Below are 26,048 nucleotides of genomic sequence, written 5' to 3'. Positions count from 1 at the left end.
AAAGTTTTGTTTGCTTACAAGAAACAACTTTTTCTGAATACTATTCATGTTTCTAAATTTCCTTAAGACATACTTAACTGATGTCTAATTCTAATTTGAGAACACAAACAAGCCTGCACTTTATACAAGTTTAGAACCAAGCAGTTTTGGCTCCAAGCAATTCTTACTATCCCCCAAGGAGAAACAGGGCTTAATCCAACTCCAATTTAGAAGATTCATATTTCAACCATAAGTCTGGATGCTCCAATTTTGAAATTAATATATCTGCAGAATATTTTAGTGTCTTTTCACATATCAAAAACAGGCACATTTTTAAAAATGATCTACTGGAAGAAAAAAAGGTAAAGTTTAATGAGATACTCATATTAATCCAAAACTCTTACAAAATAAAATCAGGCCAGATGATGGTTTTAAAATGCTCAGTATTGTAAACATAAAAAGAATATTAAGTAAGGCCTGTTAAAAGACTGCGATGTTATCAGTATAATCTTTTGAGAAGGAAATGAGAAATGTATTTTCAGCAGCAAATATTAATTTTATTACTTCAAGTCAATTTACAAGCCATGACACCCAAGATATGGTCTACCAAACTGACAAGAGGAAGTTTGGTTTTTATTTCCTTTTTGGAAGCTTTGGTCTTCTATTGTAATAATTATTTTTAAAAGACACTAAACAGCAACAAAAAGCAAAAGGAAGGTGTATGTAGCCATTTAAATTACTCTCACAATTTGTCCATATTTATAAACAAGCTTTAGAAATCTCTCAACGTGGAAAAGGGGAAGGCAGTAACTGTAATTTGAATAGAGGTCCAAATGTCATTTTGTCTGGCAGGTTCCTGTAGTTTTTAAACTTAGATCCTTCTGCTCCTCTCTTGGAAAGTAAAATATTCTTCTGAAGACTAAAAGTCACAGCTCCAAAGGTTAAACAGGGAAAGAAGTGTCGTGACATGGTGGCCAAAATAGTCTGTCACCCCCCCCCAAAGGCTGTCAATCAAAAGTTAAAATTATGTCTTAGAGAGGTCCATCGGGTTGCCTTCTTAAAAGGCATTAAAATTCTGAGGCAAATTTACATATTGAAAGGAAATTCTATTTCTCCCCAAAACAGGTCTGATGACCAAATTAAATACTAAATAATCAATCGCATTCATGAAAGCTGAAGCAGAACTTTGGTCGGCAACTGACCCCATGGCACTATTAATAACTGTTGTCCCTGTCACCCAGCAAACAAGCACTTCAACCACAATTATCCTTCAGAGCAAGAATGTGGGTCAGAAGGAATTGTAGGCCACTTCCCCAACTCCTTAATACTTGACAGAACTGCAAATTAATCCATGCCTGTGAAAATGTTCAAAAGCTATTTGAACCTGGTTTTTATAACAAAAGATAAAATTTCAAAAGGAGAAGTGATTGTGAGAACACCAATTAATTGAGTTCCATGTGGAATAATTCATAATTTGATCTAATTCTCAGCCTAATATCCACAATGCTACTGTGTTGGAATAGACAAGAAATTTTGCAAGAATTTGATCACTCACATAGGCAGTTATACTTTGAAAACGATATTCCTTGCAAGGATTACGAATGAAATAATGTTTTAGGACACAATTGAATTTGAAATAGGTAATGTTTTGAATAGATTTTTTAGTTTTATTGAAATCTTACATGAACAAGAAATTGGAAATACAATCACATCAAGGAACAAATTGCCACGGCTTTGACGTTGAAGCCAAACAAATTTTGTAGGGCAGATTTCAAAAAGGTGTGAAGTTATAACAATTTAAAAACACAGTTAACCTACTTCTAGGAATGCAAAACATACAATCATAGGTTATTTTCAATACAAGAAAACTGAAATTTGTTTGTTCTAATTTCTTAAAACTACTAAGACAAAGCACTAACTTGTACTTTTATTTACAGCATACTCATACTCCTATGTAATCTATCTCAAATCCAAAAAAAAGAAAAAAAAAGAACTGTCCAAAAACCAGAGGTTCTGCAAAAATCATGATTTAACAGTATGCTCAGACTGCTTTGAAACTGCTAAAATGAAGCCTAAAACGATAAAAGCATTGTAATTCCCAGAATAAGGGAACTCTGCAAGCCCAATAATGTCCAAGAGCATTTATGAAAAGAAAAAAATAAAATAAAATAAAAAGACTTGAGTATATACACAATAGTGATTCTTCAGCCCAATACAAATGGCAGCAAATTGCTACTGAAAGATGAAACAGATAAGCCAAATTTTTTTTTTTGAAGAATGTAGATCTATAGCCAATCAAATCTCGCCAATATCATTTTCAAGCCCTCACTTGTCTACTTCATTTCCACTGTTGCCCATAAGTATCCTGATAAAATTCCTGGTTGTCATTATTGTAGCCATAGTTACCAGAATAGTCGCCACCTTGCTGAAGCGGCTGCTGGGCGATGGGCTGGGAGCCCCAGTTCTGCTGGCTGTTGGTCTGACGGCGCTTGGAATCAGGCTGGTTGTACCCATCCGCCTTTCTCTTGCCTCCTACGTTGCCCCCACGGTTGCCCCGAGCTCCACGTGAACCACGGCCTCTCTGTGGCTGTGCAGGGCCCCCTCTCCCGCCCCGAGCTCCTCTTGGCGGTCCCAAAGGTGCCCCCCTCTGTGAATAGCCAGCTCTACCTCGTGGAGGTGGTGCTCCTCGCCCCCGTGGTGGTGGCGGAGCACCGCGCCCACCCCTTCCTCCTCCTCTTCCTCTTACTGCATAGCCATCATCGTAGCCATAGTAGGGGTCTTCATAGCCTCCACGATAGTCATGATAATCATAGCCATAGTAGTCATCGTAATAATCTTCATAGCCATAGTAATCTGGGGGGTAGCCATAGCCGCCTCTTCCCCCACCACGCCCTCGGCCTCTCAGAGGAGGTGGCATACGCGGTGGGGGATGGTAGTAATAATCTTCATACCTAGTAAGGAGAGAACACTCATTAGTTTGCTGTGGAAAGCTCTTGGCGACTTCCGTTCTACTGAATCACTATCCGGGGCCAAGGGCCAAAGAACAAGGTTCTAATACTTAGAATGGCAAGACCTGACCACAGACCACAGTAAGGCAGACTCACGCAGTGCTTCTGGAGGCCTGTCTTGCAGCCTGGCGTTCTTTTCTTTTCTTGTCTGGAGGCTTAGCTAACACTATCTCAATTTCTTCCCCTTCTATTTCTTTTCCATTCATCTCATCCATGGCCTGCACAAAAATGAAAAAAAAAAAAGGTCAAATTTACTTTTAAAGAAATTTGAACACCACAACTCATCCAATCAAATTCTCAAGGATTAAAGTGATGCCTGTTTCACATAAGCTTAACAATTTTTTGTTTCAATGAAAAATAAAATCTTTTTCACATACAGATGAATAAAAGTAGAACGCAAACCCAGTTATCTTTGGTGGCAAGCCGTGGAGAAGATAACTGCCTTCTGATCCATTCTTCCTTGACATGAATTTTTTTTCAAATTTTTCTACACTTCAAGTATAAATGCAACAGTTTTTCCTATAAAGTTCACTGTGCATATTAAGGCAAATATTAAAGTTGTTCATAGCTTATTAAAGCCATTTCCTAAAGGCCTAACACTATGGTCTTCTTCGAAGCATTTTCTTTGAAATTAAAGCCAGGCCAACCCTACGTAAAAAACGACCACAGGTATAACCTGAACTACTTCCAAGTTATTTAAATGACTTGTCAAAATTTAAAAGGTACTCATCTCACAACCACTGCCCCATCCGATAGGTAGTACAAGTATTTATCATCACCCCACTTTACAAATGAGAAGCTCAGAAAGGCTGATGACCTGCCCAGCAATCAACCTTCTAAATGTCATAAATGAGATTTGAACCAAAGCCCAGGGCTCCTATTTACTTACCCTGATGCTGCTTGCTGATTGTTTCATGAAATAGAATGAAGAATGAATTCCAAGAGCTTGGCTGGTCATACAAAGATGTTGTATTTATTAATGTATGGTTCTAGTTCACTTGCACTTTGAGTAAAAATGAATTGAACCATATCAATGTAATTCAATGGCCTACTGACTCAAAGCTCCTTGATGAAACAACTATTAAACTTCTCTTAATACAAACCTGGGATGTATTAGAATGCCCACAGGGGAACCTGAAGAACCACCTAAATAAATGTCCATAAAATCGGGCTGCTGATTATGACAGCCCATCTACTGTCCTCTGAATTGTTATATCCTAGATCACTTTCAGTATAAAGCATTTTTAGGAGGCAGACTCCTTTTGAAGGCCAGAGCAAGGATGTTATGACTCTCCCCATAAAGCATCTAGCAAATTTCTTCCATATCCAAGTTTCTGGACTGCTTACGGCTCAAGCCTAAAAATGTCTACCTAATCTGCCAGCAAATGTTCTGGGGATAGTGTAAACAAACTGTCAGAGAGATCAGGAGGTAGAAGGAGAGTTTTACCCCAAGTTCCTCTTCTTAGAAAGACCCTCCCCACCAATTCTTACGGATATCAACTAGAAAGCAAGCCAGTCTACTCAGTGCTGAGTTAAACATCCACAAAGGTACAGATCTGTTCTAAGTGAGCACACACACACACACATGCATGCACACACAGGTCAGACCTTACTTAAAGTGAATCGTGACCAGGGCGAGCAGGCTGATGTAGAACATGGCAATTTGGAAGCGATGTAGTCTCACTAGTTCGACCACAGCCTCCAAGGAGCCCTTTTGCAAACCTAACATAGCAAATGTTACAGGGGTATAGGCTAGAAATGAATAATTCCCAAATTAAAGTCTGAAACAGCCAGCTGCTGGGTTCCCCTGGCAACAGGAAAAGCTAGCTATCTACTAGGAATAAGATGGTTTAAAAAAAAAAAACCTGTCTCAATGAGCACCAAGCCCCAGAATACTACTGCTATGGTCATCATTTTATTCAGAAAACTGAACCTCCAGCTTCTTAATCCCGCAAGGATATCTTTGATACTGGCTTTCTATGGGACTGTTCTGAGGTGAGGGACATAAAGTCAGGGATGCATGTTCAAAAACAAAGCTGTAAAACAGCCCAATTCTGTACTTACATAATTTGTGGGAATACTGCTTCATTTGTTAATGTTTTTAGTCACAGACTCAAATGCTTTTCTTCCAAGTATCACTGAGGATTCTAAGCTAGCTAAGTTTCATCCCAGACCACTCTCCCCAAGAGTCAAGTACTAAGAAATCAACAAGCCCCATTTCTATAATACTTAACAACTGTGATAAACAATGTTAAAAGACAGAGAGAGAGAGAGAGAGAGAGAGAGAGAGAGAGAGAGAGAGAGAGAGAGAGAGAGAGAGAGAGAGAGAGAGAGAGAGAGAGAGAGAGAGGAGTAAGAAGGTGAAGAATAATGCAAAGACATACAAAACATCTCGGCACATGGTGCTCACTGACAATATAATACAAATTATCCAAACTGAGAATTCTACATTATTTCTATCAAAAATCAAGAACAAGGAATACCTACCTTAAGTAACATCATTAAATGGTTCCATGAAAACATGATCTTAGATGAAACCATGTTCCAGGATCCAGTCAGCTCCATAGAAGCAATGTTGATGCACACGCAGTAAGTAAGCAATAATACAACATTGAGGAGACTGACATTCAGGGTATTAATTCTACTGAGGCTCAAGCACTAAGGGTTCAAGTCATCAATGAATGACCACTCAATCTCTACCTTCAGCTGAACCATTAAGGCAGGTTTCCCAATGTTACAGTGGGCTCTGATTATGATGTATTGACAACGGTGTAAAATATCAGTCCAGGAAATATTATGCAGGTTAGAGCTGTAGAGTGATTGCTTTCTTTTTTACCCACAAAATGTTGAAGGCAGCAAACCACATGTTACTTGATATACTTACAACAGTGCTGAATTAGAGCTTCACAGTCCACTGGGACCAATTTTATAGATGGTGAAACAAGACTCCAGAAGGTGGCTTGCCTAAGATCACACAGCAAGTTACTAAGAGTCAAGAGTTAAAAATCGGAGCTTCCATGGGTCCTTTGAGCTACATTTTACAAAGCAGAGAAAAACTGAACTTTCAAAGTTCAACAAATAAATTGAAATGCCACTAACCCAATGGAGAAACATCACTCCTTTGAAATAAGCTTCCTTAACTTCAAAGATCTCTTTCAAAACACATTAGGACACTAAACTTTGCATTTCTACCTTAACTGCTGCTCCCCGGTCTTCAAAGTGAACAAACGCATAATCTTTTAGCTTCTTCACTCTTTCTAGTTTTCCAAATTCAGAAAAGGATTTCTCCAATATTTCCTCTGTCACTGTAGTGGCCAAGTTTCTCACAAATAAAACTTTCACCTATTGAAAGAAATGAGTTTATGATTAGATACACGACAAATATTTCATGAAACCTACCCTGAAAACGTACAGGAATGCAAAGGATACTTATTCTTCTGTAAAGCACAAGTTGTACACTTTTGCAACATATTTATAGGAAGCCACTAAGAAAGGGGCAATGATCCTATAGTCTGTTTTCAGGTATATAACTGGCTGTTGTCTTCTTCTCCCCACCTCCATCTGCTATCCTTTATTTCAAGTGTATTACTTACAAATAAAAGCCAACAAGACACTAGCCCAACTGGTAGAATGCAAAAAGCAAGCTAGATTTTTCCCTTCCATGCTAGAAAAACATTGCGATCATCAGAGTGATTGAAGACATGTGGGAAAGCACTGCTTAAGGGTAAAAAAAGAAAAATCTAACCCTTCTTCACTTCTAATCACACTTCCGTATGTGCTTCTTTTTATTTAACAATTATTTATAATGTTTAGGACTGGACTTTGTAACAAACCAACAGTCACTGGATAGCCACTGCAAAGCTGGCAGAAGAATCAAGAACTAAAAAGGATGTTAAGGATTCTTTACTCCAAGGGGCAGCATAGTGTGGTGACTAGAAGGGATTCAAGATGTTTTGTGTATTTGAACCCCTCCTCAGTCTCTTGCTAGCTATGCTGCTATGGACAAGACCCTCTGGGATTCAGTTTCCCCACCTTCAAAATGAAAGCTCTGGAGTGAATGACCTCTCAGATCCCTGGCAGCTCTAATTCTATAATTTTATGGCTCTGCCCCCTTCCACTGTTTACAGATGAGAAAACTGAGACCTCCAGGGGGCCACAGGGCTTATATATGGATCACACAGCTAATTATGGTAAAACCAAGGAGTAAGGTTCCAAGTTCAGTGCTCATTAAGGATTTTGTCCTTACACAAAACCAAAATCTTCTTTAACTCGTACGTGGACATTTTTTAAATGTCATGAAGTTCCATATATGCCAATCCACAACACAACTCCCACCCCCATATGAATAAAGTGACTTAGAAAATCCCATTTATGTTCAATCTGTGTTTAAAGGGGAAACAGTCTGACACCTTTCAAGGAAAGGCTTTTTGACTGGAAGTTTCAGAAAGAATCTGGAAGGAGGGAAAAGAGGAGTGCCAGAGACATGTGCCCAACTAAGCTCTCTGGACATTTGAGAAGGAGATAGAGTAAGACGCAAGGCACCAGGAAGGTTTAAGTCAAGAGTTTGTGTATGTGAAAACACTGGGGAATTTCTCAGCATAAGAAGAAATTCTGAGTATAATTAGGTTTGAGAGAGGGATTAAGCAATGATAAATAACAGTTAAAGTTGAACTAAGATACACCAATAGCATGGATATTTACATTTGTTCAGCTTAAGGGCTTACTTACATTCTTCTGTGGTATGTATACTTAGCCTTAATGAAAGTTCCAGGGCTCATTAATGCAACCCTCCCAATTCAGACAAGGAACTAGAAGTATTAAGTCATTTGCCTCAGGGATATAAAGTGAGTTAGTGCCTAAGAATGCAGGTCTCCTAACTGAATTCAGAGTTCTTTCAGAGATACCAAGCCACCCTAGTAAAGCACAGGAAAGATCAGACCTAGCTGGTCATTGCCCCAGGAACTCTCCCAGGCCTATGCTACATACCCAATGCACTCCTACCTCCATCTCTACCCCACAGGCCTCTGGAGTAGAATTACTTGACTCAAGCAATTCCTCGGGAGAAGAGGCCAGCCATCCCCACCAAATGCCACCCACGAGCTCAAAAGTCAGCCTAGCTGAAGTAGCAAGGCACTCTGAGGAAGAGATGGGAAGCAACATGTGTCAGGTAAGTCAAACCATCACCCTCTTGACCACCATTTCCCCTCATACCCCAGGAGACTGTTCAGGACCCAGAACCCATAAGCCTTAGGGACAGCAGTATTTCCAGTTAGTGATCAAAGCCACCATCCTAGAAAGCAAGCCCAGTGGAGATTCGTCTACAGTCACAGCTACTGAAGATCCAGAAAATAAAGTTCTCATGACTAAAATCCTTGGCACTGTCAAAAGGATCACCATAAAAAACTGATAGGATTTTATCAGTGGAAAAACATTAAATGAGAGGCATTGCCATCTGCTTTGCTGCCATACCCTAAGGACATGCAGTGAAACTTTCTGTATGTGTTGGGTCCCATTAGAACATAGGCTCCTGGAGAGCAGGGACTGTCTTACTCTTCTATCCGGATGCCCAGCATTTTGCATTAACTAAATGCTTTATTCATTCATTCAAAATGAGGAATTGATCTTAAGGACCCAAGAGATCCTGGCTGGAGAGGTTTCCCAAAACCCAGAGTGAAAACTCCTGCCTCTGATATCTCAGAGGTAGCTTATTCTGAGGGGATGATAGCTCCCAAAGAGAAAAGGCCCACCACCTCTTAAACTCAGTACCATATTAGGACCATCCTTGGCCTGGCCTTAGCATATCCCAAGACTCACACTTGGAATGATTTAATCCCAAGGTCTAGGCACCACATGCCAGGATACCACCATTCACACTGGTGAGAGCTGGTGGGACTGCATGCATGGGAAGTAGGAGAAAACAAGCAGCTTCTATATAGGTCTCGACAGGCAAATCCAACCTTACTGAATGGCAATGCTCTCCATCTTCATCTTTTTTCAAGGTGGTCACTGTCCTAAAGAGCACAGGAATCAGAACTGGAAGAGACTTTAGAAGTCTTCTCAGGCCCCTTTTACAGATAAGGGGAGCTGATGGCTGATATTTAAAAAAAAAAAAACCTCAAGTGCAAATGCCCAGCCCAAGGCCTGGGGATGCATTCACTACCCTGATTCTCGGAGGACTTAAGTCAACAGAACATGATCTCAGCATACATTGCCAACTTGGTTCTTTCTTGGCTTCCTCAACCTCTCTGTATAAGGCAGGCCCAGAATCTCAGCTCCCCCTCTGCTGACAGTCACAGGGATGGCCAAGCTCGTAGCCTCCAAGGAAGTTCATTTAGGGTTAAGGCACTGCTGTGCGTGAGTGCCTAGTAAGAACTAAGCCCTCACTGGAGTTCCTGGGACAACAATGCAGGTAATTCTATGGTCTGCAAAATTCAACCACAACCAATATAAATTTTTACGATTACCTTGGCCATAACCTCCGGATCTGGCTCTTCCACAGGGTCGGCCCACTCCACGGTCACAACATTGCCCCAGACTTTGACTTTCCCACTCATAAGCCTGCGCCGGGCTTGTGCTGCCGACTTGTGGTCTTCATACTCAAGGAAGCAGAACCCCCGATTCTTCTTTTTGTCATCGGGTTGATGATAGAGAATAACGTCCACCAAACCCTCTGTTAAACCAACATCCAGAGAGATGAGCCAAAAGCATCCACCACACAGCTAGGGAGCTGACCTATGCTCTAAATCCATTTGCCCATGACCAAAAAAGAAAAAGCAGCCTCAAGTGCTCTGCTAATTACTGATTAAGTAATTAAGCTCTTGATCCAAGAGAGATGAAGGAGAAAGGTCATAATCTGAACACAGCCCTTTTAACTCAAGGGGTCCTGAAGTCAAAGCCAATAGATTCCACCAAAGGTCAGAACTGATTCTGTATTCCAACAGTATCATCAACACATCATGTAACATCTGTGAAAGCCTACACTTTGAAAACAAAACCATTCCCTGATACTCCAAGCTAGAAACATAGAAATCACACAATTTTTCTCTATTCTTTGCCTACAATGTAGAATCAGCTAAACTAAGTCTTCCTTCTCCACAATGTCTCTTCAGTCTGCTCTCCTGTGTACCCTCATCATTTTCTACCTCAACTGCTCACCAAACCAGAACGCCTTTGCTCCAGCAGTCCTGCCTTCCTCTCATCTGTGCAGACCACCGCTGACAGAGAAGCTCTGCTTGCTGCTGCTCCTCGAAGTCCTCTTTTGGATGCCCTTCCCCCCAGAAGTCCCACCATTAACAACAAAAAGAAACAGAAAAAGACTATGGAAAATGTTAACCTTAATGAAAGAATTACCCAAAAATAAAAGCCCTCCAACTCACAGGATGAAATAGTTACATGTGGTTTAATAAGAACACAGGAAGACGGACTGAATTACCATGCACAACTTGGAAACATGGGACGGAAACTGAATTAATCCAAAACAATTAATATGATCAAAGACTGTATATGATTTGAGAAGAGGCTGAACATGGCAGGCAGAGACCAGACAAAAATCACTTGAGAAGCACAAAGACATAAAAGGAATAAATTCCAAAAGTCCACCTAGAATAAAACAATCTTAAAGGGAAAGGGCTACCCCTAAGCCCAACAGATAATACTAATAATTGAGGAGCAAACAAGAGTGCTTAGGAGATCAAGATATGGGATATCTTGTAATGCCATACATCAGAGAGCCTCACCAACCCAAACGTGCTGCTGAAAACTGACATCACTTCATTGCTTCTTAAGTCACCTCTATACTAGCTTTTAAAATTCCAAACCATTCATTATATTTAAAAGCACAGTCCATCAACAGATGTTTCAGACAGAATTCATTCTGACCAATGATCAAAGGTCATAATAGAAACTTTAACACCATAAAATTTACATCATTATTTGGGCCTGCTTTGCCCCCTACACCTGGATAAGAAACAGCTGTCAAAGCACAGAACACATTTCTCAGGTAAGGAGGGAGCAGAGGTACTCAAGATACAGTTTCCTGCTATACATAGCCCATTACCTAACAACCTTAGCTCCTAAAAGTCACCCAAGACATAAGCACCACAAAAGCCTAACCAATGGACCTCACTGCACCAGTCAGATTACTCTGAAGACAGCCCTTAGCCCTCCGCAGAGGAGAAAGCTATATTCTAGACGACATTCAACAGCTCTAAACCAAGCCAAACAATTCTTAAAGACTTAGTTACTCAGATCAACACAATAACTAACCACCACTCCAAAGGACTCATGAGGAAACACGTTATCCATCGCTGTCCAAAGAGAGATCTGATGGAGTCAGCATGCAGCACGAAGTGTATTTTTTTTCTTTCTTTTAAAGGGGAGGAGGGGGGGTGGAGGGAGCAACATGGCTAACATGGGAATGTTTTTCTTGACTATCCATATTTGTAACAGATTTTGTTTTCCTTGCCTTCTCAATGGGTGGGGGAGAGCGAAGTGAGGGAGAGAATTTGGAACTAAAAATAAAATAAAACTGGATTAAAAAAATAAACTGCTAAACCATGTCTCCACACAAAGATCTGGAAACTAAAAGGAAGAATGAGGTGAGGGTGAAAATGTGGACATGAAAAGGTATTGTCTTCCTACTGTTTAGAGTGCTTCTATTTCACCTAGATCAGCCGTAAAAGTCTAGGAACTTAATTTCTACCACCAAATTCCTCTGTAAGGAGGATTCCAATACCTCTTGTATAGTAATAGATAGACCATGCAGTAAAAAAAAAAAACCTGTCTCCAAGAGAACATAAGCAATTTGCACAGACTAAGTAAGTACTAAATGAGCAGCAAGAATTCATTTTGTTAGGAAATATTATTGAAGCAAGGGTGAGGTTCCAACACACATTGTTCTAGATCTTGAAAACAAAAAGCAAAATTACAATGATCATGGCAAACTGTCACTTAATTTTCTGCATTTTCTGAGACAAAAGGGAAAAGTAATTCACTCTCATACTGTCATTCTGGAGTGTAAACTCCTTAAAAGTAGGGCCTTTAAAAAAAGGGTAGGGCTTGTTTCACTAATGTCTTTCTACCTCCAGCACAGCATCTGGCACACTGCAGGTGCTTAATAAAGGCTTACTGATAGATTGGACATGGCTCCAAAAACAAAAGGTTAGTTCTTCTTCTGAATGCATATAAAAGCATTTGTTGGGCACAGTGCTGGCCAAAATGACTTAATGTTATAGCCTAAATATATAAAGTATCCCTCTTCAAAGGGGCAATGAAGAACAGTTATTCTTATTCTGACTGAAAAACAGAAGAAAAACTCTGGCTAATTTGCAGCACCAACAATACAGGTGAGCCACAGAGAAAAATATTCCAGTCTGGGCTATTTTAGGGAGGAATCTTCCTCCCTAAAGATCCTTAACATCTGTTCAACATAACAGACATAATCTTACTGAGATGCAAGAGATGAACTAGGTTAATTATTCATGTGTTCCAGCATCTTAAAAGCACAGTAAAGACACATGGAACCGTGTTTTTTGAAGTGGAATTGGGGCAGGAAGGGCACAGTCAATCCAGTCCATCCAGTCCCACCACATAACTCCCCCGGCAGAATGTTCCAGGCTCTGATTCACTCAGGGAGAGGTCATCTGCCATCCGGTCAAAGGATGCCTGACCTCAAAGCATTCAACATTCAGCAGCTGTTTCTCCAGAGTTCGGTGTAACTTTAGTCCTTCTGTCCTGATCTGCAGTAAACCCACCATCAGATAGAGCCAAGTTGAGTTTTACTAAATAGTGTCTCCTCTTCACAGTGACTCGATAACGTGAACAGATGAGGCTACCAATGTTCATTAATACCAAACTGAACCCAAAAGTTGAGCAGAAATAAAGGGATAGTTTAAAAAGCAGAGGAAGGAGAAAGAAAACAAGACCTATCACTTTATGTAGAGCTCTGACTTCAAAAACTAAGGCATATCAAACTTCAGCTGGCCTGAACCAGATTAAAATATAATTGGCAAATGTTTAACAAAATAAATAAAAATATAATACAACACAGATAATGTTAATCTGTGGTTTTCTAAGTCAACATGCACCTGGCCTGAATCTAACACCACTGGGAGTCTAAGGTGGCCTTGCACACTAAAATGATAACTCTGATTCCCCCAAACTCATTTATAAACAATACTTTTTTTTACCTGTGACTTTGCTGAATTCTTCCAATATGTTTTCCTTGGTTTTGTTCTTTGGAATCGATCCAACAAACAGCCTGTTGTTTGCCACCGAAATGCATACTCCAAGGTGTTTACCAGGACGGATTTCATAGCTGTCACACTGCAAGGAAGAAAAAACCCAAATACACCCCACAACCACCCCACACTCAGGATCCTGGATTTTAATTCTAAAATATTTAATTACTCTATGAAATCAGGCATTTCCTTGCATCAGCAGTTCTCAAACTTTTTGGTCTCAGGATCCCTGTACACTCTTCATAGTATCAAGAACTCTTCCAAGAGCTTTTGTTTATGTGGATTACATTTATTGGTATTTACCATATTGGAAATTAAAATGTCTCAATATTGTTATTATGAAAACAGTTCTAACACCTCTCAGACTTCTAAGAAGTCCCCCATGCCACCACCCCTGGACCATACTTAGAGAACTGCTGACTTTGGTCATTAGAGCAAAGTTATTCCTTATATCCTGTAAATGCTTGTCATGCTATTATTATTTTTTAAAAACTCAATGCTTTCAACCCCCAATTCCATTTGGTTTTGTCACTTCCCTCTTTTTGTTTCCAAATCAACCTACTCAAAATTAAGGAGGGGAGGGGGTTGCCCCATTTAAACAAAATTGAGCCTACTTCAAAATTTCCTCATTATTTCAGACAAGTCAACTGAGATGAATTATTCAAGAGACTTAGGATAAAACCAAGCACAGTTTGCCCCCAAACAAATTCAAGAATATGAAAAGTATGGTGATGATACATAACAGATGTGAAAAAACTTTCTTAAAAAATAATTCAACATTTCTATGTCACTTTAATACTGCACCAAACACACTACAATTAGAAACACAGTGGCATATGATATGCAATACCTGCACACAAATTTGTTGGTCTGGTTTAACAAATCATAATACTGAAGATTTTTTTAAAATATCAAATGCTTCACAAATTTGTATATCGACCTTGTAAAGGGGCTGTGCTAATCTTTTCTGTATTTTAATTTTTATCTATGTGCTGCCAAAGTGAGCACATTACTCGTGATTTTTACAACTTTTAATACCCACATTTCAACAAGATTACTTATCTGTGGTTTAAATTTCCTGATGATATGGACAGCAGGGGGTGGAAGCGTGTAAAAGGAGAGAAGGGAGCAGGAAAAGGGAGAAGAAAGGGAATGACTCTGAGCTACCAACCTCTAGGAAGGGAGGCATTAACACTAAAGAAGGAAACTGGAGCCCCTCAGTGAGTCAGCTAACTGTAAGGGAGAAAAGGAGCAAAGTGGTAAAGACATCTACACCTCACCCTGGAAGCCTGAGGCCTCTGACTCCATGTAGCACCATGATAAGAAGGTAACAAGACATGATTTCCAACTCGAGGACACACTGAACTCAAACGATTTTGCCACTGACTCACTTGCTGTTGTTATTTGGAAGGGAGCACAGGGGAACATAGGAAAGGAATAGGAGACAGACCGGGAAGGAGGACAAAACAAGTATGGCAAAGGGTACTCAAACCCCAAGACGAAAAGGTAAAAAACAAACAAAGGAGGACAAGGGTATTCCTAACAGTGAGGAAGCCAAAGCTACCTCTTGTTATAGGAGCATAACATGACAGACACAAGAGACTAAAGGGATCAAACATTTTTTAAAACAAAGCCCTCATTTCCAAGAAGACTCTGGCCAGAAAGTAGAGCTGAGCTGAGGACCTTGTCTTGTTCTCAATGCAGACAGACAAAAACCAAAATGGAGATCAAACTCTTAAAACCAAGTGGTCTCAAGTACAGCCCCCCAACCCCAAAAAGGTCACCCACTGAAGCTTTCAATCCATAATAAATAGAAATTAATGACCATTAGAAGCAGATCGTTTGAACTGTTTCCAAAGGATCCTTTAACTGTGAAGCTTGGCCACTATGGCCTCTTTACATACCAGTTTGACAGCTTCCTGTGCGGCATCCTTTCCACAGAAGGTGATGAATGCATACCCTCTATTCTGACCAGACAGAGGATCCATCATAAGGCGTAAGTCCCAAATAGGACCAGCCTTTTCAAACAGTGGTACCAACTCATCTTCATATAAATCTCTTGGTATCTTACCTACAAAAACCTGAAGGAATTTTTAAAAAATAGTTAATTAAAATCTAACTTAAATATATGAATTCACAGCCATATTGTAAACAAAAATCTCTTTAAAAAAATCATAAATTATATACAATTAACTGGCATGACTAGGGGACAGATATCCGCTTAATTATAACACAAACCTTGTTTGATTCAACCCTTGATAAAAATCTTTCCAAGTTTATTAGCATATTAACACATTTTTTAAGACAATGTGCTAGACACAATTTTTCCTTTAATGATTAAATACCTTAGGGAATTTCTTCAGGGAAATAAACAGCAACTCAATTATAAGCTGCTTTGAAGGTTCTAAATTGGTTTTGTGCAAGTATTGGTTTTTACCTCATTTTACAGGTGAGAAAACAAGTCATGATAAGGTGAGTGATTTGCCTACAATCAAATAGCTAATAAATGTCAGATCCAGAACCCAAATCCAAGTCTTCTGACTCCAAGGCTTTTGTAGTGTGTATAGTATGCTGTTTTTATTATGCTACAATGAAGTGACTTACCCAAGATGACACAACTACCCATTGTGGCAGAGCCAGGATTCAAACCCAGACCCTGCCTCCCAAGACCACATCATCTTCCAATGGGCCATGCTGCTTCCCTATGGAGCCATATAGAACTGTTAAGAAGCGGAGAAAGGAGATATTCCCGCTGAGCCCCTAGCAAAGGATTGTATCTTCCCAAGTTCAAGGACATGGTCCAGAATCTATACTCTAATTTAGAGTGTGGGGTTTTAGGTCATGAGCTTAGAAACTAGTTCAGAACCTTTTTGTGTTGCTAGAGCCTTTTGATTTACTCTACTCTTCCATGTTTATATACTTCCTAAGAGCAAAACTAAAATGAATAAAACAACAAACTCAGGTGACATTCACCAAAATATTAAATTAATTCACTTATCTCTATTACAGAACAGATTCCAAGCAGAAAGCCGTCAAACTCACCTCTGTCCCAATGCCAGGTTGTACACCAGAATACACACTATCTGGAGGAGGACCACCATATTTTCGCTGTCCTGTGGTTACATCTAATGTGTAACCAGTCCTCTCCAGCAAGGCCTAGAAAGGATTCCACAGTTTGTTAAAACTGAATGGATATTACACCAAAAAACTAATCTTTCAGTATATTAGTCTTCAACAACTCAAGCCCTAAAACAGCTTTTATACAAACAGACTTTTTAAGGGCCCTTTGAAATCTGGCTCCAGTTAACTGGAAAGCAGAGATGACCACCATTCCAGAATGGTACAGAAGGAATTTTCTTCTCTTTTTTCCCCCACTGTTTAAATATTTTATTTGTTTTTCCAATTACATATAAAGACAATTTTTAACACTCATTTTTTAAAACAGGATTGAGTTCCAAATTTCCACCCTCTTTCTTCTAAGACAGTAAGCAATTTGATACCGGTTATATACGTATAATCGTGTAAAATGCATTTCCATGTTAGTCATATTGTGAAAGAAGAAACAGAACAAATGAGAAAAACTACAAAAAAAAAGTGAAAATAGTATGCTCTGATCTGCATTCAGACTCCATCAGTTCTTCCTCTGGATATAGATAACACTTCCACCATAAGTCTTTTGGAATTGTCTTGGATCATCGTACTGACAAGAAGAAATAAGTCAATCATGGTTGATCATCACACAATGTTGCTGTTACTGTGTACAGTGTTCCCCTGGTTCTGCTCAACTTCACTCAGCCTCAATCTCATGTTAAGTCTTTCCAGGGTTTTTCTGATATCTGCCTACTAATCATTTCTTAAAGCCTAAGAGTATTCCACTACATTCGTATACCACAAGTTGTTCAGCCACTCCCCAGCTGATGGCCAGCCCTAAAGAGGATTTTCTATGTAAGATGGAGGAGGCTGATCTAAATGCCTGCTAGAGGTCCAATTCGGTTTCCAATAGATGTCAACATGCATTCTCTGTTCCAAGCGGTCCTCATTTATCACATCTTTGTTTCCGCCCCTGTCTGAAATGTCCCCTATCCATCCTACCCTTTTAAAGTTCCACATACTGCAAGAAGCTTTTTGCCGTTTTAGTCTTCACTTATCTCATTGTTCCCCTACTGCTGGTTAGTACCACAATCTAGCCCTGAGCTATCCGATATGGTCTAGTTTTGCCTAAGCCAGGAATCCTGCAAGGACAGTCAATAGGCTTCCCTCACAGCCCTCACTGTAGTTACATCTATATAAAGAAACATTCAACTGACCCTTCTAAGTTGACAAGAATTTGGGCCTGGTCACATTGAGCTAGTCAGTCCTTGACTTCCACAAAACTGAGTGCCTCATGTAGTTGGTTGTACAGGAGCCAACAATGAATCACTGATTCAAGACACATGGGTACAATTCCCAGTTGGGACACTTATTCCTTCGGGAAAAATCACTCAACCTCTATGTCTGTTTCCTCACCTATAAAATGAGAATGGTATTTCGCCAGCTATACCTCATAAAGTTGTTAAGAAAGTGTCTTATAATCTTTAAAATATAACCAAATGTAACTTATTAAGCTATCATCCCCGGTCTCACTCTAGTGCATGGAACATTGTTCAAGTGACACAATTACAAAATAGTAGTAGCCAATGTACCATCAATATGAAGTAGAATCAGTTAGGAAAAGGCTTCCTAGAAAATGAAAGCCTTAGATAGTTATATACAGTTTATACAACTCATTAAACAGAGATTCTATTTCAGGATCACATCTCAGAACTAGAAGGGGCCTTACAACCCCTTCATTTGAAAATGAAACCAAAGCCAGAACGAAGGTGATCCCACCAAGACCACAGAGCTTGTGAGCTGCAGGGCTGGTCACTTTAGTCTAGCTTTCAGAGATGGAGCCATCATCCCTGGACAGATTCCTAAGTGGGTTCTTTAGAGGTCCTATACACTCTCCCACTAAACCCAAGGTTTAGTTTTGTTTTTTAAATCGTATCAAGTGTTCTTAATAAGGAAGCAAATAGTTTAGGACAATATAGGTGTGTCTACTGCAAAGGCTAAATAAATTGTTTTTAAAATATTAAGGCGGGGGGGCAGGTAGGTGGTGCAGTGGATAGAGCACCAGCCCTGAAGTCAGGAGGACCTGAGTTCAAATCTGGTCTCAGACCAAACACTTGACACTTATTAGCTGTGAGACCCTGGGCAAGTCACAACCCCAACTGCCTAAAAAAAAAAAGTATTACGGCCTAGAATAGAATCATAGGATTTAGAGCTAGAAATAACCTTACAGATCACCTAGTCCAAACCTCTTCTTTCATAAGGCAGGACATTGAGGCCTGTTAAATGATTTGTTCAAGGTCACACAGACAACAACCGAACCACGCTTCTAGCCTTGGTCTTGAATCTAAATTCCATGATGTTTCTACTACGCCATACTGTAACCTAACAGTCCTATGAGGAAGGGAAATGGGTGGTATTATTCCATTTCCCAATGACAAAACTGAGGCAGAGAAAAGTCTCAAGACTTAAAAAAGCTGCTGAAAGGAACTAGAAGCCAAGCTTCCTAACTCCAAATCCAACGCTGTTCCTACTATTCTACCCAAATTCAACCTTCATAAACAGAGCAACACTCTAAGACATACTTTTTCCAGGCTTCTTTGAGGTCCTCTCATTCCAGCAAGTGGTTGGCCTCTGTTTCCTGCTCACCATTGTCAGGTAAATGGCCAAACAAGAAAACTTACGTTAACATAAAAGATCTATTCACCAACAAGCGATAACCTCATGTTTCATTTTCAAGGCCTCTTTTTAATCATAAAGGTACATGGAGAGTCAAAAGCAGGAAGAGTGATTGGAGAACTTCCTTACTGAGAAAGATGTATAGAGAAAAATCCAAAGAAACAGAAACACAAATTCTCTGAGAAAGGCCCTACACAAATTCAGGTATAACACTGATGATGATGATGATGATGATGATGATGATGATGATGATGATGACAATATCTGACATTCAAAAGAGTGCTCTCCAGTTTCTGAGCATGTACACAGAATCTCATTTGAGCTCCACACCCACCAGCAAGCAAACAGGGCAGGCCTAACAGTGGCACTACTGCCCAGGGAACAGAACGCTGAACTTGAAGTCAAGAGAAGACTGGAGTCTAAGCCCATTTCAGACACTTCCTAGCTGCATCACCCTGGGCTTTTTCTTTGTCAAATGGGGATAATAATATGTGCACTGAGGCTTAGAAAGTTTAAGCCTAGGGACTTGTGTAGTGTCCTTTCCATCTTGCTATGATAAAACACACACAATACATTATCTCATCTGTTTCTCACAACCACCTCTGAAGCAGGTCCCACAGGGAATACCTGAATTTTGAAAATGAGCTAACTGAAGCCTGAAGAGGCTCAGCCCAAGACCAAAGACCACCGAAGTCTGAAGAATTTGTCTTTTCCTGACTCCAATCTAGGGCCCTTGCCACTCTACCTCAATATCTCTCAGCAATGGGGAGAGGGAGAAAGAACAGTTAAACAGAAACCCTTACCTTTTAGGAAAAACTTCATTAATTTTAAAAAAATTTGCTAGGGTAATAAAAACACCAGTCTGGAAAAACATAACATTAATTCATCTCATGAATTCTGACAAGCTGAAGTTTGCTTTACCTTAATCTTTGCTTCATCAGGTCCCTTTGTCGATTCTTGTACCTTGCTCCCTTGTTTCTCCCTTTGCCTGTAGGTCTTCATAACTCCACATAAAAATGCACTTTTGTTCTACAAAAGAAAAATCATTTAGAGTTGCCAGAGGCACTTGTACCAACAAATCAATAAATGATACCACACCTCCAAATAGTTAATCATCAGGGAGAACCAAATAGACCTTTCTTGACCTTTGGCTTTTTCTAGCCTTTTATCATCTGCTGTTCTTAACCTGTCCCTCCTACCCTAAATATCTCCCCCCACGGTAATGCAGCAGTATACCCCAATATTTTTGGGCAGTGTGCTCCCCGTATCACTGGTAACATCTCCTGAGGACATTAGCCATGTAAAATGAATGGCCAACAAGCTTCTATTTTCAATGTGGCTTTGAGACTCAACTTTTAGCAGTACACCAAGTTCAAGTTTATGAAAGCACCTGGAGCCCAGCATACCATTGTAACTAAAGGCCAGCATTCATGGAACTCAACCAGCAAACTCCACACTTTAGTTCACTCACTCAGCACCTCTTCTAATTCTTGCTCTTACCTGTACATGAGACAGGTCACTTTCCTTAAACTGTTGGAGCACAGAGAGGGCGCCTTCTTCATTAAATTCTCTGAGAGCATCAATTGCTCTTTCATCAAGATCGACATAAGCTACCAACCCTAAAAATTCAAATCGGAAAAAATGGTAATGTTATTGTTCAAAAAGCTAGAAGGGACACAAATTGATGAACCTGTCTTATTATTAACTTTTAATCATAAATAGTTACATTCAAATCTATCACTAATAAATTATCTTTTCCTTAACTACATGCAACTATACAAACACTATAAAGACATGAAAATGTAAACACTTAAAAATATAACTGAATTTGTTTCCCATGTCCCCCACCCCCCAACCCTACCTCTGGCAAAAAACACATAAACACAAACCCTACCCACCCCCCCAAAAAAAATGAATACTGGAGTTTTAAATGCCCAGAAAGTAATTAAATATGCTGTCACACTGCACAACAGACTGAGACTTGAAATTATCAACTCTGGTCCACATTTCTTAGAAGCACATGAACATTTACTATCTTTCCCAAGGATCTATCCGCTCCAAACTATGGACTCGGGAGTTTTCCAATCTTCATTCAAGTGTAAAGAGTCACCCAATCAACTAGGAGGAGAAAAGCCACCTCTCACTAAGTGACTCCAGCCCCGAAGAGTAGCAAAGGCTTTCTCCTTCTTAGGGCCAGGGACACTGAAAATTGTTGTTTGAATGTATAGACAGACTTTGCTGTAGTCAAAGGTGAAAAGATACAATATCACTCTTCTGTAAGCCTTATAAAATCAACATTTGCAGATGCAGCTTGGGGAAAAGTGCAGAAAGCCACATTTTAGCAGCTTCTTAGTTTCTTCTTGAACATGAGATGTGTTGAGATTTAAGAGATGCTGTGGCAATCAGAATGCAAAATGTCAACAAGACATTTTTCAAATGAACTAAAATTAATTATATGGCCATGGACCTACCAGAAACTGCATTTAAAAAAAAAAATTCTTCCCAGTACTCTAAACATGAACTGTAACAGAGCATCTACTAAGGAATAAAATCCAGCTCTTTTAACTTAATCTGAATTTATTATAACAATTGTTATGCATGAGCCTGTGAAGTAAACTGTTAGGAAATGGAAACAGTACTTTTTTAAAAAGTGACTCCACCTTAGCAAAGCCCACCAGGCAAAATTTCATTTTATACTGAAAAAAAACCTTAAGAAATGTAGTACCACTTGCAGTTACTGTGAGAAAATTAAATGCATTGTCATAATTTATTTAAAATGGAGTTCCTTACATGAAAAATTCCACAGCACCACCCAAACACCACAGTCCCAGAGAGGCCCATCAGGCCTTTCCCTCGTCCAACCAGGCCTATGCCCAAAGCATGAGCTTCACCATCCTTACTAACCAAGACTCTCCAAGAGGGCATCTTTAAGTAGATCACTGCCTGTTCCCAATGGCAGAAATGCACAAAAAGCTCCCCAGGACTGATTTCCAAATGGATATCTTACCCAGGAGACATTTAAGGAAATCATTTTTAACGTCTAGCATTTATCTCCTTTTTTTTAAAAAAGGACAAAGTTATTTTACTGACTTAAGAGTACTTAAGAAAGATTTATAATACAATTCAGTTCTCTTTCTCAGAAGCTGACTGCAGATCGCCAAACACTCTAAAGAGGAAGGTTTCCATCCATTTATGTCATCAAAGGGGGAGGACATATTATTTATGAACAAGATTCCCTAAGGGTAAACATTTCTCTCCCACTTTAAAACCTGAAACCACTTACAACCAAAACCTTATTTAAGATAGTCAGATTTTCCTAAGCACTTAACCCTGGGACTTCTGGATAAAAAGCAGCCAACTATTGCAAACCAAACACTTCCATGAGATGCTGAGAGATGTGGATTACTGTCCAACGAAAACTAGACAGGCCACAAAACTCACATAATATGACATTTATTATAGTTTCAGGCAATAATACTTCCTAACTATTCCTTACCATGCCACCTAGTTCAGAGCTAAACTGAATTAAGAGTCACATTAAGAAGCTAAAAGGAGAAAAGTAAAAGCAAAATGATGATTTGGACTGAGAAAAAATTGTAAAATTTAGTATGCTGGAATACACATTTTTCTTGTGATAAATCCAAGACAAATTGACATACTGGTCTGAAGCAACTAAGACTGGATATTCAACACTAAGAAGGCTTCAAAATCATGAAGAGTCAGTGTCAAAGTCAAACCCAATTTGCCTTCAGTGACGGGAAAGTCACACACATTCAGCTCTACACGGACAGATCAGAAACAGTAGTATTATTTAACCTTAAAAAGCTATACAATTCAAAGTGGTTTGCCCTCACTTTCATAACCAGTCAGAAACAAGAAATGCATATTATACCTGTCTGAAATATTTCATCAAGTCTCTCTGCCACCTTCTGTGGGAGGCCTGCCTCTATCAGTGTCTTGTAGTGCTCTGTGTGAGTTACACTGGAAGTGTCCATTGGTTCTTCCTCTTCTTTTAACTGTACCGCATTACCATTCACCTGATTAGCCATTTTATTATGCTGCTGGAAAAAATTCAGGAGCTATATTACATTAAGCCAGAAATAACTAGTTTGCAGGACAATGCACGACTTATCTAAACTAACTTGTATACATGCTGCTAATACTCTATCAAAATCATATTTAATGCTTTTTTGTGAGGTAGCTGACCTAAATTTGCAATAAAATCATCCTGGAAAACAATGGAAAATGTACATGGAAGCAGTAAGGTTTTAAGGTACTTCATGTACACCATGGTAGTCAGAAGTCTCAAAACTTTCTGAACAGAGGGAAAGTATCCAATTAGCAAAGCAGCTGTTATGTCCTGGTGATCATGTCATCAAAAAGAAAACGCTTTGTTTGATGAACAAGTCACCACTATAATGGCCTAAAAAGCTCTGTAGCTCCCATTCTTACATAAACTCAATTATATCTTGTTTTTAAAAAAACAAACACCTTTTCAAGGTTTGAGAATTTTCAGAGATCCCTGGCTCTCTGCCATGTCATGCTTCCATTCCAATCTAGGTGTAACAGAAGTGCAGCCCTGTTCAGCATGCTGGGGGTGTTTGGGGGTGGTTTTCCATCCTGCACTCATTAAAATCACATTAAGATCACTAACAAAATTAATTTCGTTCTTCCCATCTAAAAATATATGAGAAAACAATTTAATCCAAATTTAAAATGAGCTATTTGTAGAGGTTACTTTTCTAAAAAGGAAACCCAAGTCTACATTACATTGAATTTTCCATATCAATTTGGTAAGGCTACAAAAATATACTTTCAAGCTAGCTTCTTCCCAAGAGTTCCAATCAACGGTGCCTAATTAAGGGTGACCTCAGGTCAGATTTCTCAGTTAACCAGCCAGCAATTATTCAGTATATTCCACCATTCGTGTACTGCTGAAATGGACCAGCTACCTGGGGAACAGTTTCAATGGAGAGCTCTACAAGACCCGCACAGATGAAAAGGTACCTGCCTCACAAAAGCAGTAAGAGTTAAAGGTGCATTTGTCTGTGGTGAAATGACAACTTGATGAAGATAATATGCAGCAGAAGAAAGACATTGCAACATATACTGAAATAAAGGATATGAAGGTGGCTATCAAGAATAAGCCTGGTTTTTTGAAGAAAATTCAAGATAACTCAGCTATCAAGAAAATACAAATCTCCCAAAAAGCTCTTGCTTAGCCACACTGCTAGAGATCCTACCAGACATTATGGGAAAGCACCAGGAGCAATTGTCCCACTTGAAACAACTTAATATCTTTCAAAGACCACTGAAATCCAGTTGAAGATAACATGAGAAGATAGAACAGACCAAAGCTGGAGTTGGGTAGAAAAAGGGAGAGTAGGAAATGAGGAAATTCAGCATAGATGGATTACTGTGAAAGAGCTAAAACTGTCTTATGGTCAAAGAACACTATTAAAGATTTGATTGTCTGGTGACGTGTACAGGTTGTGTACAGACAGACGAATATTTTGCTGCTGAACTCTTATTTACATGGGTAAATGCTTTTCAAGGCAGGCTTCAAAACACTATCTGATGAACTAGCTAAAAGCTAACACACTCAAGACTACACGGTATTGTACTCAGCTGTTTATCACCAGAAATGGGCATATACACATTATTAAATCAAACCATACTCCTACACATGGCTGCTATGTGTAATCCTATAGACTCCCCATTCTCCTGAATTTTCATACCTCCTCCCACCCCACCCCCAAATACAGCTAGAAAATCTTCAAAATTCCAAAGTTATACACAACATCACAAGACCTTCGCAGCAAAGCAACATTTTGCAGTCACAGAATGGAAGCAAACTCTTAACAGATGTGAACATTTCTGTTAAGAAATATCATTATCAAAGTATGGGTAAAGCATAAGACAGGTTGCCTATTAAGCACAAGATGGAAAAAAAAGTCATGAATACTATTAGTACCAGATGTACTCAGCATGCCTCAAATAAAGCAGATACTGTAGGGGGGAGGGGAGGAAAGGGGGGGGAGGAAAGGGGGAGGGGAGGAAAGGGGGAGGGGAGGAAAGGGAGGAAAGGGGGAAGGGGTGTCTTTACTTCAAAAAAAGTTGAATAAAACTTTACCAAAAATGCAGCTTTACAAAACAGGTCTCAAGGACTCCAGAAGAAAAACTTCCCTCTCCTTCAAGCCCAAAGCTTGAGAACTAATCCTATTATGTTAATTGACAAACTACCACCCAGCCAGACCAAACTTCGGGATAGAATAAACACACTCAAGTGCGGTTTTTGTTATGGGGGGGGGAGTCTTCTTTTGGAGGAGGGGGCACGAAGGCCATTTAAGTTTGGGGGGATAAACTAGCTGGCCCCCTTTTCCAGATTGTTTTTAAACGTTCACATGAACGATCCAAAGCTGCGGCCAAAAGGCCAGCAGGGGGAAGTGGCCTGACCCGGGCACCACGTGGGGGGGGGTACTTACTCTCACTCCCCGGACCACCGCCAGCACTTCTCAGCCTGCTGGGGATGGATGGAAGGCGGGACGGATGGCACCAGCCTCACGGGGGGGGGGAGCCCACGCTGCGGTGGGGGGGCCTTCCTTCTCCCTGAGGCCCAGGCGGCGAGGCCCGGCCTGGCCTCCGCCCCCCCCCCCGCCTCCCGGCACGCATGGCGGACCTTCCTCGGAGGCGGGAAAGGCGCGGCCCGCGGCCCGAGCCGAGCGCGCTACGGGGGCGGGAGGCGCCCGGCCGGCCTAGGCCTGAAGCCGCGCGCCGGCCCAGAACCGCCCCCCTTCTTCCCCTGCCTCCTTCCCTCTCCCCCCTCCCCCGCTCGCACCGGCCCGCCCGGCGGCCCCCTCCAGAGCGGGGACGTGGCGCGGGGCCCGGGCCGGGCCGAATCGGGGCGGCCGGCCCCTCCCCCCACGGGCGGGCGCGAGACTCACCAGGGCAAAGCGGGCGCCGGCGATGGGGGCCCGTGAGAACGAGCGCGAGGCTCTTTGAAAACGACTAGAAATGGCGCGCGCGCCACCCCCTCTCTGTCTCCCCCCGCCTTTTC

The 26,048-nt window shown here is 40.4% G+C and overlaps 1 protein-coding gene and 1 non-coding gene across 6 annotated transcripts; both read right to left on the bottom strand.

Moving 5' to 3' along the window:
* Nucleotides 1-1,623: 1,623 nt before the first annotated feature.
* HNRNPR (heterogeneous nuclear ribonucleoprotein R) lies at nucleotides 1,624-26,048 on the bottom strand. Of its 5 annotated transcripts, none has more exons than XM_078145607.1 (11): nucleotides 25,936-26,048; nucleotides 22,884-23,052; nucleotides 20,492-20,610; nucleotides 19,913-20,020; nucleotides 16,268-16,381; nucleotides 15,130-15,306; nucleotides 13,175-13,310; nucleotides 9,452-9,657; nucleotides 6,180-6,329; nucleotides 3,084-3,205; nucleotides 1,624-2,930 (listed from the first exon to the last, which is right to left on the bottom strand). In XM_078145607.1, exons 2-11 carry the CDS (start codon nucleotides 23,038-23,040, stop codon nucleotides 2,318-2,320), a joined length of 1,902 nt encoding a protein of 633 aa, XP_078001733.1. In that variant the 5' UTR covers nucleotides 23,041-23,052; nucleotides 25,936-26,048; the 3' UTR covers nucleotides 1,624-2,317. The 5 variants fall into 5 exon arrangements, with proteins under 5 accessions (XP_078001733.1, XP_020838711.1, XP_078001737.1 ...); XM_020983052.2 differs by having other exon boundaries at nucleotides 22,884-23,049; XM_078145611.1 differs by lacking the exon at nucleotides 22,884-23,052 and adding an exon at nucleotides 25,477-25,514 and having other exon boundaries at nucleotides 25,936-26,046.
* LOC144454620 (U6 spliceosomal RNA) lies at nucleotides 14,130-14,233 on the bottom strand. Its single transcript, XR_013483134.1, has one exon. It is a non-coding gene; the product is annotated as a U6 spliceosomal RNA (small nuclear RNA).

Source organism: Phascolarctos cinereus, unplaced genomic scaffold (assembly GCF_003287225.1).
Source record: "Phascolarctos cinereus isolate Bilbo 61053 unplaced genomic scaffold, phaCin_HiC Scaffold_726;HRSCAF=1367, whole genome shotgun sequence".
In the NCBI taxonomy this organism is placed as follows: Eukaryota; Metazoa; Chordata; class Mammalia; order Diprotodontia; family Phascolarctidae; genus Phascolarctos; species Phascolarctos cinereus.
The sequence above is the reverse complement of the archived record's forward strand: the minus strand, read 5'-3'. Positions and strand labels throughout refer to the sequence as shown.

Coding starts and splice junctions, on each gene's coding strand:
- HNRNPR (XM_078145607.1), bottom strand. CDS start 23,040: ATGGCTAATCAGGTGAATGGTAATGCGGTACAGTTAAAAGAAGAGGAA. Junction 16,382..19,912: donor CTGATGAAGCAAAGATTAAG/GTAAAGCAAACT, acceptor AATCCTTTCTAG/GCCTTGCTGGAGAGGACTGG. Junction 15,307..16,267: donor AACCTGGCATTGGGACAGAG/GTGAGTTTGACG, acceptor AAATTCCTTCAG/GTTTTTGTAGGTAAGATACC.